The 14,758-nt window shown below is 40.9% G+C and overlaps 3 protein-coding genes across 3 annotated transcripts; 1 reads left to right on the plus strand and 2 right to left on the minus strand.

Annotated features, from left to right (window-relative positions):
* Positions 1-1,535: 1,535 nt before the first annotated feature.
* mrpl10 (mitochondrial ribosomal protein L10) lies at positions 1,536-3,819 on the minus strand. The gene is made up of 5 exons (XM_041029599.1): positions 3,769-3,819; positions 3,382-3,551; positions 2,735-2,899; positions 2,461-2,605; positions 1,536-2,299 (listed from the first exon to the last, which is right to left on the minus strand). Exons 1-5 carry the CDS (start codon positions 3,806-3,808, stop codon positions 2,061-2,063), a joined length of 759 nt encoding a protein of 252 aa, XP_040885533.1. The 5' UTR covers positions 3,809-3,819; the 3' UTR covers positions 1,536-2,060.
* Positions 3,820-4,203: 384 nt separating this feature from the next.
* On the plus strand, positions 4,204-7,334 carry pnpo (pyridoxamine 5'-phosphate oxidase). Its single transcript, XM_041029598.1, has 7 exons — positions 4,204-4,587; positions 5,149-5,273; positions 5,360-5,459; positions 5,600-5,653; positions 5,746-5,874; positions 5,955-6,025; positions 6,179-7,334. The coding sequence occupies exons 1-7, from the start codon at positions 4,399-4,401 to the stop codon at positions 6,342-6,344; spliced, it is 834 nt and encodes a 277-aa protein (XP_040885532.1). The 5' UTR covers positions 4,204-4,398; the 3' UTR covers positions 6,345-7,334.
* Positions 7,335-8,239: 905 nt separating this feature from the next.
* Positions 8,240-12,793, minus strand: prr15lb (proline rich 15 like b). The gene is made up of 2 exons (XM_041067448.1): positions 12,633-12,793; positions 8,240-9,383 (listed from the first exon to the last, which is right to left on the minus strand). The coding sequence occupies exon 2, from the start codon at positions 9,354-9,356 to the stop codon at positions 9,021-9,023; it is 336 nt and encodes a 111-aa protein (XP_040923382.1). The 5' UTR covers positions 9,357-9,383; positions 12,633-12,793; the 3' UTR covers positions 8,240-9,020.
* Between the last annotated feature and the right edge of the window lie 1,965 nt (positions 12,794-14,758).

The following is a 14,758-nucleotide window of genomic DNA, read 5'->3' on the forward strand; positions in this document are numbered from 1 at the left end:
AGAATGCAAATAGTTTTATCACAGTGCTAAGAGTGAAGCACATGGTCTGGAAATGTTTGTGATGGTTGGTGGAGAAACACTCTGCTTTCGTTCTGACAGTCAAAAAACTGACAAAAGCACAACTAAGATGCAGATACGCTGATATATTTTAGTGGTAATTGTCATTTATGACCAGACAGGCTGGTTTTATATCTTTAGTTCGATGCTACACAAGTGGTTTAGGGCCTGTTGGAACTATTCAGGGCTGCACAGGCTCTAATCTAAAGCCCATTAACATATCACCGCCCAGCGAACAGGGAAGTTCTGACAAATTCACCCAAATGGTTTTTATATTTTAAGGTTAGGCCTAAAAACACGAGACCACAATGCTTTCAGTCACCATTAAAATAAAAATAGGCTAATGTATAAATGATATTGTAGGTTCGTGTAACTTCAATACTAAATATTTTCCATCAGAATTTAAACCAAACTTTCACATTGTGTCGTGTTTTCTGTGTTAATGCGTAAAAACCAAGTAAGAAGTCCTTACCTGAAATTCACCCCCGACTTTCATCATCTGCTGAAGTCCTCTGCGTCTGATAAATCCGACACAAGTCTCGTTTGGCGTTTAACAGTCTGCGGAAAATCACCATTTCGACGAACAACGAAACGTTTTCCCATCGAGAAGCGTTCGAAGAAACAGAGAAGTCAAACTACATGTTGTATCCGCAGATAATCACTTGTTCTGACCACGTAATCTCACCGGCCGTGCCCTCTCTGCCGGTGGGTGACTCCCTCCAAATCCAAGGAGAGCTGCGCGTGGCAGGCAGCGCGCGTCGTGCGCAATGTGTCCTGGGCATTATCCGCATTAGCAGGAATTACACAGAGTGTCTAGCAGGGATGTAGTGGAGGGTAAATCTAACCGACCTCCACTCACTCTTCCCCCCCTACTTTACTCATTCTAAAGCGTAAAGCTAAGGACACGAGTTCGCTACAGTACATGGTATATATGTAGTATAATATGGTATTTTAAGGGAAAACGCGGACTTATACTTGTAAATAATAATTTAAAAAGCATCAATATTTGTTGATACGACTCTTTATTTGTCGATCATTTATGACTTTATTTACCGTTATACCAGTAATTCGTTGATGGAGCAGGTGGCTCTTTCATGTCTGCTTCTTTTTGTGATAAATCTTTAGACTTTTATTTTGATGTGTAAAAGCAGTGGCATCGTGCACCTTTTACTTTGGTTTCTGAATCATAATGTGTCAAAAGACAGTTTTGACAGTCCCCTCTCCTGCAGAGCGGCGTGGTGTTGAGGAGAATGCCTGAGTAATGTCTGCCTGTCTCAGAAAAGCAGGCCATAATAGACTAACTGACCCAGATTAACATGCTGTAATCTGCAGATTAACGTATCAGGATCTGTGACCACTTGTGTTTATTTTGGCTGGAGTGGTTTTCATGATGCCACTTACAATGATGCTGCCACTCTAGCTGGTACCATGTGCTGTATTATTGTGTGTATCAAATGTGCAAATGCGTCTGCATTTAATTTAAAAATCTATTTTTTAATGCATGTTTTTAAAACGCTGACAAAATGCACAGTGCCCCTGATAAAGAGGAATATTTTTAAAGTGATCCTGTTGTAGCTGGTATGAGACTGACAGAAGAGTGAGCAGAGAGTCTGACATTTATTTATATGTGACAATACCCTTAAATAAAGCAACAGCTTGGGCAACAGTGATATTTATGCAGCATTGTCCATCCCAGGCTTCCACAAGGAGGCTGAGGTGCACTGAAACCAGTCAGGTCTGCAGAATCAGACAAAAGTTCCCAAAAGAGAACGAGCAGTGCTCCTGTGGGCAGATGCACACTAGAACATTTAGTTGAATTTAGTAGCAACTGAATTTCTCTCCTATAATGTTTAAGACCAAGTGAACAGTCATCTTTTTTTTCCTAAAAATCTGGCACTAAATTAAAATAAATATTAAAGTGTGCATCCATATCTTCAGTCCCTCGTCATTCCAAGCAGCTGCAAAGCTGTACGGTAAACAGTCCCAGTAATGTCTCTGAAGCTCTACGTGGCCTCCTCTGCTTTAGGAGCTCCCTCTGCGCTGCTCTCCGGGCTCTGCTGTTTGACGTACTGCTGTAGCAGGGCTGACAGGTGAGCCGGGTGGTGCTGCAGCATGGAGGCAGTGTGGGAGGTCAGCATCGTCAGCCCGCCGACCAGCTGACCCTGGACAACGGTCAATGACGGCAGTTTGGAGTAGTTCACAATCCCCTCTACGCTCAGCAACATGTTCTCCACGCGGGCTCCTGTTGAGAGGGGCAATGTGCTGCAGTTAGATATGTTTTTCTATCCCATTGTGCATCTGCCATTTTGTCCGTGCAAGATTTCACATGCATGATAAAAAACATTCTAATCATTCTGCATTACAGAGTTCCTCCTTGCCTGCAGACACAAAAGGTAAACATACCCAGGAGTGTCATCTGTGGGCTGGACCTCAGAGTCGTCAGCATCTCCTTCAACTTTGGCTCTTTACTAACAAACAGAACCGTTGGACCGATGAACAGAGGAGTCATGTTGCAATAAATACTGTCTTTCAGGAACGACTGAATCACCTGAAAATGAAAACAAATGAAATATCAGATTAATCTTCAATGTCACACTCAACATGTCCGGTACTGTTACTGTTTCCTAATGAGGAAAATGAATCACAAAAATACAAATCAAAACAATCTGAACATTACCTGGTTGGGGAAGAACTTGATAGTGATGCCATGTTTATGGAGTCTATACTTGAGATTCATCATATCTTCAGCGTTGCAAGAGTTGTTCTGGACCACAGCAACCATCTTACAGTCCTGGAACAAGTTCTTCAAATCCCTCTTCATGAGTAATGTCAAAGCATTGTCCTGAAATAACAGAAAAACGTTTGTCTCACAGCAGCATCCAGCAGAAATGGATTTCAAATGTTAAATGCTGTTCAAACACAAGCAGCTGTAAAATCATTTTACCTGTATAAAGCTCATACAAAAGGGATTGATCAGTGGATGAATAAGGAAGGTTATAAATCTGAGGAAGCATTCGATTCCACCTTGACAATTAACAATAGTTGATCAGTACCAAAGAAGTATTCAGGTTCAATACCCAGCCCCGAACATGGTCATCTGCGAAAATGGATTAAAAATGGTGACTGTCCACAGATTTTTGGTCTGAGGCCTTTGTTTATATCTGTTGGAACAATTCCCCTCAATTTTTCTTACAACAGATCGTCTGTTTACCCTGTGCACAAACCAAGTGCCATAATGACCTCAGCTCCATCCACCACATTTAGGATGAACTGGAAGTCTGGCTGTGAATGTTGGACCTCGTTAATCATCTGAGTGAATGTTACCTCCTGGACTTCTTTGGTTTGGGATGGATACGCGGCCGGAGGAACGACCCTTGCAGGAGGAACGTACTGGGTAACAGCCATGAGCTTCTGTCTGAGGATGTGCACCGGCTTCCTGTGGCGAGTCACAGCCTTGGAGCCGTGCCGGACGCTCTGGGTCAGGGGGAGCCATCCTGCAAGACACAGAGACTGATAAACATCTGGAGATTCACGTTCCCCACCGACCACCGTGCTAACACCGGCTAACTGAACAGCGCTCCTGAATAACAGTTTAACCGCGACACAGCTAAAGCGAACTGACTCTAGGAAAACAAGGGAGGCCAAAAAAGCAAACTAACCCGATTCGGACAAAAACCTACAGTTATAAATACAGTATCGGTTAAAAATTACCTTGTTTCGGTAGTAATTTCACACACAAGGTCGCCGCCATCTTTAACAGGAAAACGTGATTTAGGAAGTGACGCACAAATGTTGCCTTCAGGACCACCTCGGCAGAAAGAGAATCACACCCTGTGACTGTGGAAATCAATCCTGAAGTCCTTATCAAACACCAGTGAATTGAGATTAGCAACAGTGTTCTGTAGATTAAGAAAACAGAAAGGTTTTTTTTTACCACCGGTTTCAACCAATGAAAAGTTTGGAAACACCTGTCCATTCAAGAGTTTTCTTTTAATTTCTATTTTACTTTTTAGACATCTGAGAGGCTGCAGGTTAACGGTTTCACACTCTGTGTATTGTAATAACAAAGTTACCTGGAACGCAGCACAGCTCATCGATGTGTGGTCTTTATAGTCGCTTTATCATCGTTTCTCTGATTATTTTGTGTTTGAATCATATCTGTTCTACACGGAGCCTTATTTTTATCCCTGCCAAGAGCACAGGTACAAAAATATGATTTTAAAATCGTCCAAACCGGTGTTTTACTCCAACATTTGCTGCAGTTACAAAAGTCCTCGCATGTTTGCATAATGTTTTACGTAAGGGAGGACGCGGGGTTACGTCAGCGTCAGGTTGACAAGCATGAGGCGCATACTCAGTACGAATTTATTCAGGTATATCGGTTTATTTGGGAGAAATCTTCCGTCTCACGCCTCTCGGACAGCGGGTCAGCAAAGCGTCTTTGCACCTCATTTCTGCAGGAAATCAACGACCGACGGCAGAAGCATGGACCTGAGCAACATGAGGAAGAAATACAAAGGAGACGAGGAGGTGAGGAGCCTGTGTCAGGCAGGAAAATGCTGTCATATTATCATGTTACTTCAATCCAGTGACCAGTCTACTGCAAGGTTATGATGACCCGTGTTTGTAAGTCGGAAGTTTCATGTACAAATCCTGCACTGTGTCTCGATTATTTGTGTTTTCGGCTGGCAAGCGTTTGTGCTACAGCTGCACACAGCTGTGTTTTTATACTTTTCAGATGAGTGGCATGTGCAGCCTGTTAAAAAAACAAAGCTAATTTCTGCAAATTCTGATCAGTCAGGGAAGTGAAACTGAAAAGAGGCTGGCCTCTACAACAAACTTCAAAATCCACCATGATGCTCCTCAAGAAACAAACTGAAGCTTTTGGAACAACCCTCACTGAGGGTTGATCTTAAACATGCTGCAAAGGAGAGAGAGTGGAAATCAAATCAAGTATATATCCCTAAATCAAGTATACAAAGACTCTTACTCTGCTACAAGAAGCATTCACTGGCTGTGAGATCTGCCAAAAGGGGGCTACCAAGTACTTTTCCCACTTCATCTATATGTGATTGGTTATTTTGTTCACAGTGCTTTGAAGAGAGTCAGCTTGTTTCTCTGGACCCAATCAAGCAGTTTGGAAACTGGTTTGATGAAGCCACAAAGTGCCCTGAAATCGGAGAGGCCAACGCTATGTGCATCGCCACTTCCACCAAGTAGGTGGAACCCTCTAAAATGATGAAGTGTTGATTTTCTTTCAGAGTATTTCAGTCTACAATCAGTCTCATCTCTGTTTGTTCAGGGACGGACGCCCATCAGCTCGTATGGTCCTCCTGAAAGGTTACAGCAACGAAGGTTTCCGTTTCTTCACAAACTACGAGAGCAGAAAGGGTACGGAGCTGGTACGTGACTCATCTCCCTGTGCCACTCTGAGTGACTTTATGTGACCTTAAATCTATTCCTCAATGTCTGAATTCATGGTGCTTCAGTTGTAAATGTGCTGAAATTATCTAAACCCTACCAATCTGTCTTTTGTCCACAGGAGAGTAATCCATATGCATGCCTGGTCTTCTACTGGGAACCCCTAAACAGACAGGTACAGCAACCTTCATGTTCCTATCAATGATATTTTAGTGTTTTTAATTTTTTAAAATCTAATTATTGTCCTGTTTTACTTTTGATATGCAGATTCGCATCGAGGGCTCTGTGGAGCGGATCCCCTACGAGAGCTCCTGTGAATATTTCCACTCCCGACCGAAGAGCAGCCAGATTGGGGCTGTCGTGAGTCGACAAAGCACTCCTGTTCCAAACAGAGATGTAAGAACCCAAACTGTGCTGTGTTATGAAGTTAATGTATAAACAGTGGAGGCTCAATTTTCACTGTGTCCTTTCTTCAGTATTTAAGGCAGAAAAATGCAGAACTGGAGGAGAAGTACAAGGACACAGAGGTGCCCATGCCTGACTACTGGTAAGCATCAGTTCTTGTTCTGCACATACATTAAAACTTGGTATACTTTCCTTTCAAGATCATCTAATTCACATCAAAAACAAATGTCAAAACGTAAATGGTTTTAAAGGCCTAGTCGTCTTCATAACGTCCTGTGCTGTGCTTTGCTAACAGGGGCGGCTACATCGTCAGGCCTTACTTGATCGAGTTCTGGCAGGGTCAGACCAACAGACTTCACGACCGCATCGTCTTCACCAAACCGAAGGACGGAGAGTCCGAGCTGGCAGAGTTTCAGCACGCTGCAGAGGGAGGCTGGGTGTACCAGAGACTGTCTCCATGAGCTGTTCCTCACCAGGCTGTCATACACAGGACAGGACAGAAACTTCATCTAGAATATGACTTTATCATTATTAAAAAAAAAAGAAAAACTTTACTTCACTTGAAGAAGCTGCTCATCTGTACCGTAGGTACCGATGTTGATTAAACAGGTGCTGCTGTGTGTAGGTTTCATCAACAAGCCAAACGTTACTGTGTTGTCTTTGAACCGTTTTCAGTGGCCGTACTGTACAACTTTACATTTTACATCCATTATGACATGAAAAGGGGTGTGTGCTGTATAGAAAGTGCACTGACTCACTCAGGAGAACAAACTCCACTGGGTTTTGTTAAATAATGATTGACAGTAATGTTGGTTATTCAGCAGAGTTGTTGTCGACCTTTAGGACCAGGAAACTCTTATGACTCAGTCTTATTTTTCTCGAAGCACAGTCTGAACCACTGACTCTCCACCGACCATCAGTTCTCCATCACTGTTTACACAATTTTATTTGGTCCATTTTCAGCTTTGGGATAATTGGTAACACTTTATTTTAGGTTTTTTAATTTCTTTACTTTCTCATAAACTTTCCCAAGAAAGTTTATAAGAAGCACAGTTTGTAATTTTGTGTTAATTATAGGTAAGTTGAGAGTTTATAAGCAGTTAACTTGAAAGAACTGATCCTTTTAAAACAAATGCATACACTTAGTGGTCATTTTATTAGGCACACCTGTACAATCCAGTACAACTGTTCTGCTGGAGTCTGATTTCTGACTTGTAAATTAAGGTGTGTCCAAACAGCCCTCACAGACTTAAATTAGTAATGAACTGATTGTAACAGTCTGTGACAATTGATCTGCCTTTTAATAATGAGATTAAAAGAGCTGATGATGTTATTTGTGCCAATTATCAGGTGTTTATGTGCGTCTTGTTCTACCTGAGAATGGGATTGTTGTTGTTTATTGTTAACTGATGAAGAAAATGTTTTTTTGACTTGAATTAACTGTGGAATATAGCCAGAAATAAATTTTAATTTGTAACTCAGGACTAAGTGTGTTTTATGGCCAGCAGATGTCAGCAGTACAACACTGGCACATATCAAAGATTAACATAACAGAGGCTTATAAGAGGAAATATTCTCATTCATTAACAGCTGGAAGGAGTTTTTTTCATGGATAACTGGAGTGTGTCTGCATCCTGTGAACGGATGACATAAGGAACGCCGCGGCATCAAATGTCAGTGTCTGCTTACGATAATCATGTCAGCAAAACCAGCCAACACAGACTCAGGTGAAATAACAAACTAGTCTCTGTGACCTAAAAGAGTAACTAAGATTAACACACTAAGTCACTTACATCATTGATCTACATTATCAGTCAAACATTTCAGAACACCTTCTTTTTCCCAAGCTGTTGTTTAAAATTACAAAATTCAGTGTCTCAGTGTTTCTGAAATTAAAACACAGAACTAATTTTTAAAAATGGAGATTTTAAAAACAAAGAATTGTGGAATCTTTTTGTGGAGCTAAATTTTATTTCGAATTTTTGACTGATCCGGCAGCTGAACAGTCTTGACCTTTTTTCTGCAGTGGAAATCAATTATTGTTCAGACAGTTTGTCCAAATACTGTTACAGACGTCCCCACAAATGTGCTGCACTTGTAGTTTGCTTTGCTTTGACCTTCTGTCCAGTTCAACCCAAACCAGCTCCATGTGGTTTAGGTCTGGAAACTGAAATGTTTTCTGGGATTGATCCTGTTTTCTATTATTATTATTATTATTATTGTTTTGTTTTTGGTGACCCACAGTTTTTGTTTATTTTATGTTGGGATGAGATTTCAGTAAAAACTGGGAAAATGGAGATGTTCTAACTCTTGACCAGTCGTTTATATGATTAATTGTGAGATGACTGCCTGACGGTCCCTGTCTGCAGAGTACTGCACATATACACAGTACTCTTTCATATTAACACATCTCGATATATTTATTAAAAACAAAACACATTTTCTTCCTTACAGATTCTGGGAAAGGTCATATAAAGTCTTTTTAAATTTACCTTATCTGCAGAGCATCAACAGCGTCTCTGACACAGTCATTAAAATCAAGTTTCTGTTTGCATCGGCCATAAAAATGTAATAAAAAAATTTACTGTGCTTTGTTTGCACACTACACAAACGTATCTTCACTTGCTTACTGATTGAATAAGACATTAAAAAAGGAAGTTTAATTCCAAAACTCTACATCCATAATAATAAAAATAAAAACTTTAATTACAATAACATTGCCTTTCGATCGCGAGGATGAGGATGCTTGAGGCAGAGTTTTTTGACTTTTCCTTCTATAACAACAGCGTGAGCAGAAGAAACATTTTTTTGTTTAGTTTTTTAGAAAAACTGAAGAACAGAATGTAGGAGAATTTTGTTTCACCTCCACTCTGTTCTGTGAACTTCTAATGGTTGTGTCTGCTGATACCAGCAGAGGCCACTGATTGTTTGTGTAGGTGTGAGTCCACTGGTTACAGTATCTACCTGGGTGTGGTGCATGGTAACAAGTGTTTATCCACCTTGCACGCTGCACATGTGCAGCATGGTTGTGTTTGCATGTATTTTAGAACTTGTCGAAACTTTCGTGTGACACTGAAATATGACACATTTGTGATCAAGTATGTGCGTTTTGGTGTGTGTTTTCAGGAGCCTGTGAGCTATTTCTCAGTCTTTTTTTTATGGTTCTCGTCGCTGAGGTTGTGCTCTGCAAAGAGACTTGGGTTCTCGGCCAATGAGGCACGGACCTTCTTCTTCTCCTTGAAGCGGCCAGAGTGGGACACCTTGACGTGGCGGCCCTTGGTGGCAGATTTATCCACAAACTTCTCCAGTCTGACATTGAACTGGCTTTCCACGTGGTCTGGAGAGGAGTTATTGCTCGAGTGCTCTTTGTTCCCGGTGTTGCTGCCATGCTCAGGTGGGATCTCATACAGAACCTTACATTCAGATTTCTTCTTGCGCGAGAAGGTCAGCTTCCACCAGCTTGAGTCAGCCATGGCACCAACAGGGACTGGAGGATCGACCTGAAGGGCACAGAGCGCACAGACATGCTGTTATAAACTATGGTTACATCCATTCCTGTTATTAACATTTCAGTGAACATGAAATATACATTAATACAAATCTTTGACAAAGGTTGTAAAAAAAAAAAGCTCAATGAATCTACACCTTCTACATGTACAAATTGTAATTTCTATCCTTACAAACTCAGCACGCTGTGCCGTGCAGACCCAGGAGAGAAGACACTGTGGATGGCTTCTTTTCATCCACGGCACATCTCCATGATTAGGAGGTGTAACCTAATGGGAGAGGACACCTGACGCTCTACTCTCAGCTCATAAATTAATGAGCATCTGAACAGTATCCTCTGTCCCTCCCATGTGATCTGATATGAAGTCAGGAAAAAAAAAGGCCTTTGACTGATGAGGAAGCAAGCTGTCGCTTTAATGCTGCTTCAGACACAGGCTGCAGGTACACAGCCATTTTATTACACCCAGCTGTTATGATCCTGTCACATGGCAACCACACTGCTAAAATAACTTCCTCCTGAACTGAACACTGACCCGGTCTTTGATGATAACAATTTTTGTATCACATAGATCATAATCAGGTTAATGATGTGGGTCAGTTTTTATGAAAATACCTCACAGTGGCACAAACAATACACGGAAAACCTGCAGAGTTAAACTTAGAGTAAATAATGAATCGGTGATTTTAACCAAATGGGTTCTTTTACCATCGTTACTCTGAAGCAAATGTGAATTGAATTAATGGCAAATTTAATATTTTGGAGGCTTTGGGCTGTTTTTTTTTCTTCACTGTTTTTTAATCTTTTACGGTCCAAACATTCGTTTAATCGCTGGATTAATCAATAATAAAAATAATCATTAGCTGCAGCCTTAGCACAAACCACACCATCATGAGTCTGACTACGGCTGTGGACCTTTGTTGCATGACACATCCCTCTTCTTTCTCTCTGCCCCTTCTCATATTTCCTGTCAGTATATCTGCTCTCAAATGTCAAATGAAGGCAAAAAAGACAGATCTAACCAGTGGCAGAAAGAATCAAAGTACATTTATTCATGTACTGATGTACTTTTACTTTACCTGAGTGTTTCCATTTAATGTGACTTTATACTTCTACTCCAGAGTGGAATTATTGTTCTTTTTACTCCACCGCATTTATTTCATAACTTTAGCTCTAAAAGTGGCCAACTACAGCTCTGAAACCAGATTTTATGAGTTTCACAAACTCACTGATTCCATCTTTATGAGGGCTGACAGGAAGCAATGAGCTACACAAATCCTCCTTTGGTGTGGTCATTTTATCGTGAAGCACCTATGCAAATAAAGAGTCCATGCCCTTTGCAGAAACACTCGTCTTACTCTTATCTGAACCATGTGATGTTGGGCACCTGGCACGAACAAGTAGTGCAAAGGTTCAAGAAAGACACAGTGTAGGAAACAACACCACTTTTGATTTGAAACAAGAAAAGTAACTAACTATTTAAGGCCATTTAGGGGAACATCTGTTACATGAGAGGCCTTGTGCTTTATTCTTCTACTCTTAAAGTTACTTCTTGGGCCACTTGTGCTTAATAATGTTTATTTCTGACCTGGTTATGTACTGACACTCGGGTAACAGGTAGTGTTGCTGACTAAAAAGAGCTTTTACGAGTTCCCAAGTGGCCACAGCATCCATCTCACACCACAGTGTTTACTTCTGTTTCCAAGGATCTTTAATTGTTTTAGATTCAAGCCCTAAATCTACACTTAATCCTCTTTTTTTCTAGCTGAATTCAGCAAAAGTGGATGTTTTTAGTCAACAGGGCTCAGGTTGCTCTATAACAAATGTTTACACAGCATTTGCATAGTGTTGTTGACCTTCCATCAAGTAGTTTCTGCAGGACAAAGTAACAGAGAGGGCTTGAGGAGCACTTTCACACCATGTTAAGTAAGAGAACACAGCAGTACAATATGAACACATATTTCTTTTAGTTTGCCATGTTTGACTTAGATGTGACCTTTGAGACAAAAGCCCTGTTGACACAAAGGAGGCCCTCCACAGTTCTCTTTAATAAGTTACCATGTATTTTGTTATGTGTGGGTGAGCCGCTCAGCAAAGCCTCAGAGATCACAGCAGGAAGGGAACACTGTGGCCACGTTCGGAAATCACTAACCAGCTGGAAAGTCTTTTCAATAGCACAATGTTTGAGGTGGAGAGAGAGAGAGAAAGAGAGAGAGAGAGGGGAGACTCCAAGGGCGCCGATGACTGTGCTGTCCTCATAATTGAGCTGAAGGTTCGTTAGAATCTCAGGTTTCACCCCTTGTGCCAGGTTCACTGTTGACCCGTAACAGCAAAGTTGAATGAGCTGATGAAGAGCCTTTAGGTGTTCTTCGTCTGATGTTCATAGTAATACTAATTTGCTTCTATCTAAGCGTGTGTTAATTCTTTGTGTTTGTTCTGTGGGCATTTTTCCGTTCTGTAGAGAAGTCAGAAAAAGCCGAAGGTCCGCAAATGTTATTAAATTTACGACCTTGTCACTTTCATGACTTAATTAAGGAAGGTATATTATTCTCACTCAGTCACCAGCTCACACAAGATAAGCAATTACATCTGTTCATGTTCAACGATATCTACAGTGAACACTATATCATAATTGTTCATATTTTCTTGTGTTTCAGTTTCTGTTTTCTAATATTTTTCTCTTCTAATATTTCTTGAGATCAAACATTGAATATTTGCCTCCACCCTGTAGAGTTTCAACCAGAGATTGTTTTCTCAATTAATCTATTAATAATTTGGTTTGTAAGACATCAAAAACACTGAAAAATGTCTTGTTTTGTCAGACCAACAGTCCAAAGCCTAAAGATGTTCACTTTATAATCACGTAAGGAAAAGTATGAAATCCTCATATTTGAGAAGCTCGGCCTGTCAGATGTTTGGTATTTTTGCTTACAAAATTGCCTAAACAATTAATGTCTTGTCAAAAAAGTTGCAAAATAATTTACTTTCAATCGACTAAGCAGGTAATTGACTTTTGTTACGGTTCTACCATCTTAGAACTGAACGACAGAAATAGGTCCTGTCTCTCTGAGCCTGAAAGACTCTGATGTTTTTGGTTTTATAAATATATTGTGTTAAAATAATAAACCAAAGTGATACTTTTGACCAAGTTACTGGATCTATTCTGGGATCAATGCGCATTCAGTTGTCAAGCATAGAAGAGTTTCTGCAGCAGTTTTTAGAGACATAAAGAGTGTTTTCTTACCTTGTTGACGACGAGCTGGCTGAAGGAGATTCTCTCAGATGTGATACAGCGCCGCCATGTTCTCGTCTTCTTTGACTCCTCTCTTTGTTTTTTTTTTTATTATTCTTCTCCTCAGGTGATCATGCACAGGTGCAGCATCTCTTCCTCTCTGCTCCTCGCTCTCTGACCTTGTCCCTCTGTAATACACTAGCACACACCCTCCTCAAACACACATACACCTAAAGCCCGCCCAGCTGAGGGCATAAGTGAGTAAATGTTGCAGCCATGTGATTTAGTGAGACCTTTCTGCAGGCCAGATTACTGACAACAGGGTTAATGTGAACTTGGGGGATGAGCAGATTTCCAAACTGCCAATAAATTACCTTTGTCAGTCTCATTTTACAACCCAGTCTTCTTTTAATGTGGAATTTGGATGCAGAATAAAATTGTCTTTGTACTTAAGCTTTCTGTTACTCAGGTCTTTGTCATTATTTTAAGCTGGTCAGAGAGAGTCAGAGAAAGAGACAGCTACAGAGTTTTAGAGATCTCTGAATGAGGTGAGTGTCCCTGATGTTTTGCATGGGTTGTGCAAAATCGCAGACAGTGAATGGATACTTACTTTGCAAGTATGGTCACTATTCAAATGAGCTGAAATTAGGTCTGCTGCAGTTGTACGTGCAGGGATTTTAGGGCTGTGTTGAACCATTTTACTTCTGTCCACCAGAGTTCAAAGTGTATTATTCCCAGTTGTTAAAGAAAAACTCTGATCCTTTACCATAGACTATAAAACATGGACGTAGCGCCCGTGACGTCACCCATTGGTTTCGGGGAGTCGGTTTTGTGACCAAACCATGGGCATTTGAGCTGCGCCATCTTGGAATTTAGTGTGAGTGTACTTTCCATATTTGGCGAAGAGTCGGTTACTCTACGAGTCAGTCGGGGTCAGCCGGCCGAGAACCCGGCCACTTACCTCGGAGCAACCGAGCTAGCCTAAGGCTAATCAGCTAATGAGTTAGGCTAACAAGCTAAGCGGCAGCTACACGCTGCCCCCATCCACTATCCACTTACAGTTACAGCATCACACAAACAACATCAGCCGCTTACTGACGGAGCTGCTCTGTCCATGCAATGTCGGACTTTTTAAACAGAAAAAAGAGACGAAATAAAATTGTAGCCTATTATTCCCGCAATAAATGGACTGAGAACACGGAACACACCGCAGCAGCGTTCCTAACATTAGCTGCTCCGGTCCTCTATCTGTATCAGCAGCGGCCATACATCGGCAATTAAGTCATAAGCTAGCGGCAAAATATGCTAATACATGCTAATTGGTGTAAAACCCCAGGTAAAATAGTGAGAAATTTACTTACCGAAAAAACTGCAACACAGACTCCTTCGACGGTCGGTTAGTGTATTGTACACTACAACAAGCCATACTGTCACAAAGGCCTATCCGAACATTGGCAAACAAACACGGACACTGCAGCCCCTGTCAACCGTTGAAGGCAGCCGCCCAGCCGACGCTTTAGCAAAGAGCTAACTGCCAGTGCCTGTCTATGGGCTGTCACTCAACGCAACCACGCCCTAATTTAATGTAAGAATTTTAAGCCTATATAACACCAAAACGGTTGTAGTACCAAGCGTCACTGCTGAAACCTACAACTCCCCCCTTGTCCGTTACAAAAGTAAAGGTGGAAAACCACAAAATAAAAACACTCCACTAACTACACCTGTCAGATAAATGTGACGCAGAAAAAGTAAAAAAAAAATCTCCCTCTGAAATGTAGTGGATTATAAATATAAAATAGTATCACATGAAAAATTGTACTTATGTACAGTACTAAGTGTGTAGTTAAAGTTCTGTTCAACCAGAAGAATGGGGAAATTGCAGAAACTGGCCTTAAAAACCCTTCACATGTAGCAGACAGCTGGTGGATGAGTCATCAATCAAATCCTAACAGCTTTACTTTCAGTTCTGGTGGAGATTCCCAAGTCTCCAGAGACACAAGATAAGTCAGTGAATTTGAGGAATATTCATGTAAAATGATTCACAAGACAACAGATAGATAAATAGATAAAAGCAAAAGAAAATAATAAATAAAATTAAAAATAATTACATCAATTAAACAATAAGTGAAGTAATAAAA

Source organism: Toxotes jaculatrix, chromosome 21, assembly GCF_017976425.1.
Source record: "Toxotes jaculatrix isolate fToxJac2 chromosome 21, fToxJac2.pri, whole genome shotgun sequence".
Lineage (NCBI taxonomy): Eukaryota > Metazoa > Chordata > Actinopteri > Toxotidae > Toxotes > Toxotes jaculatrix.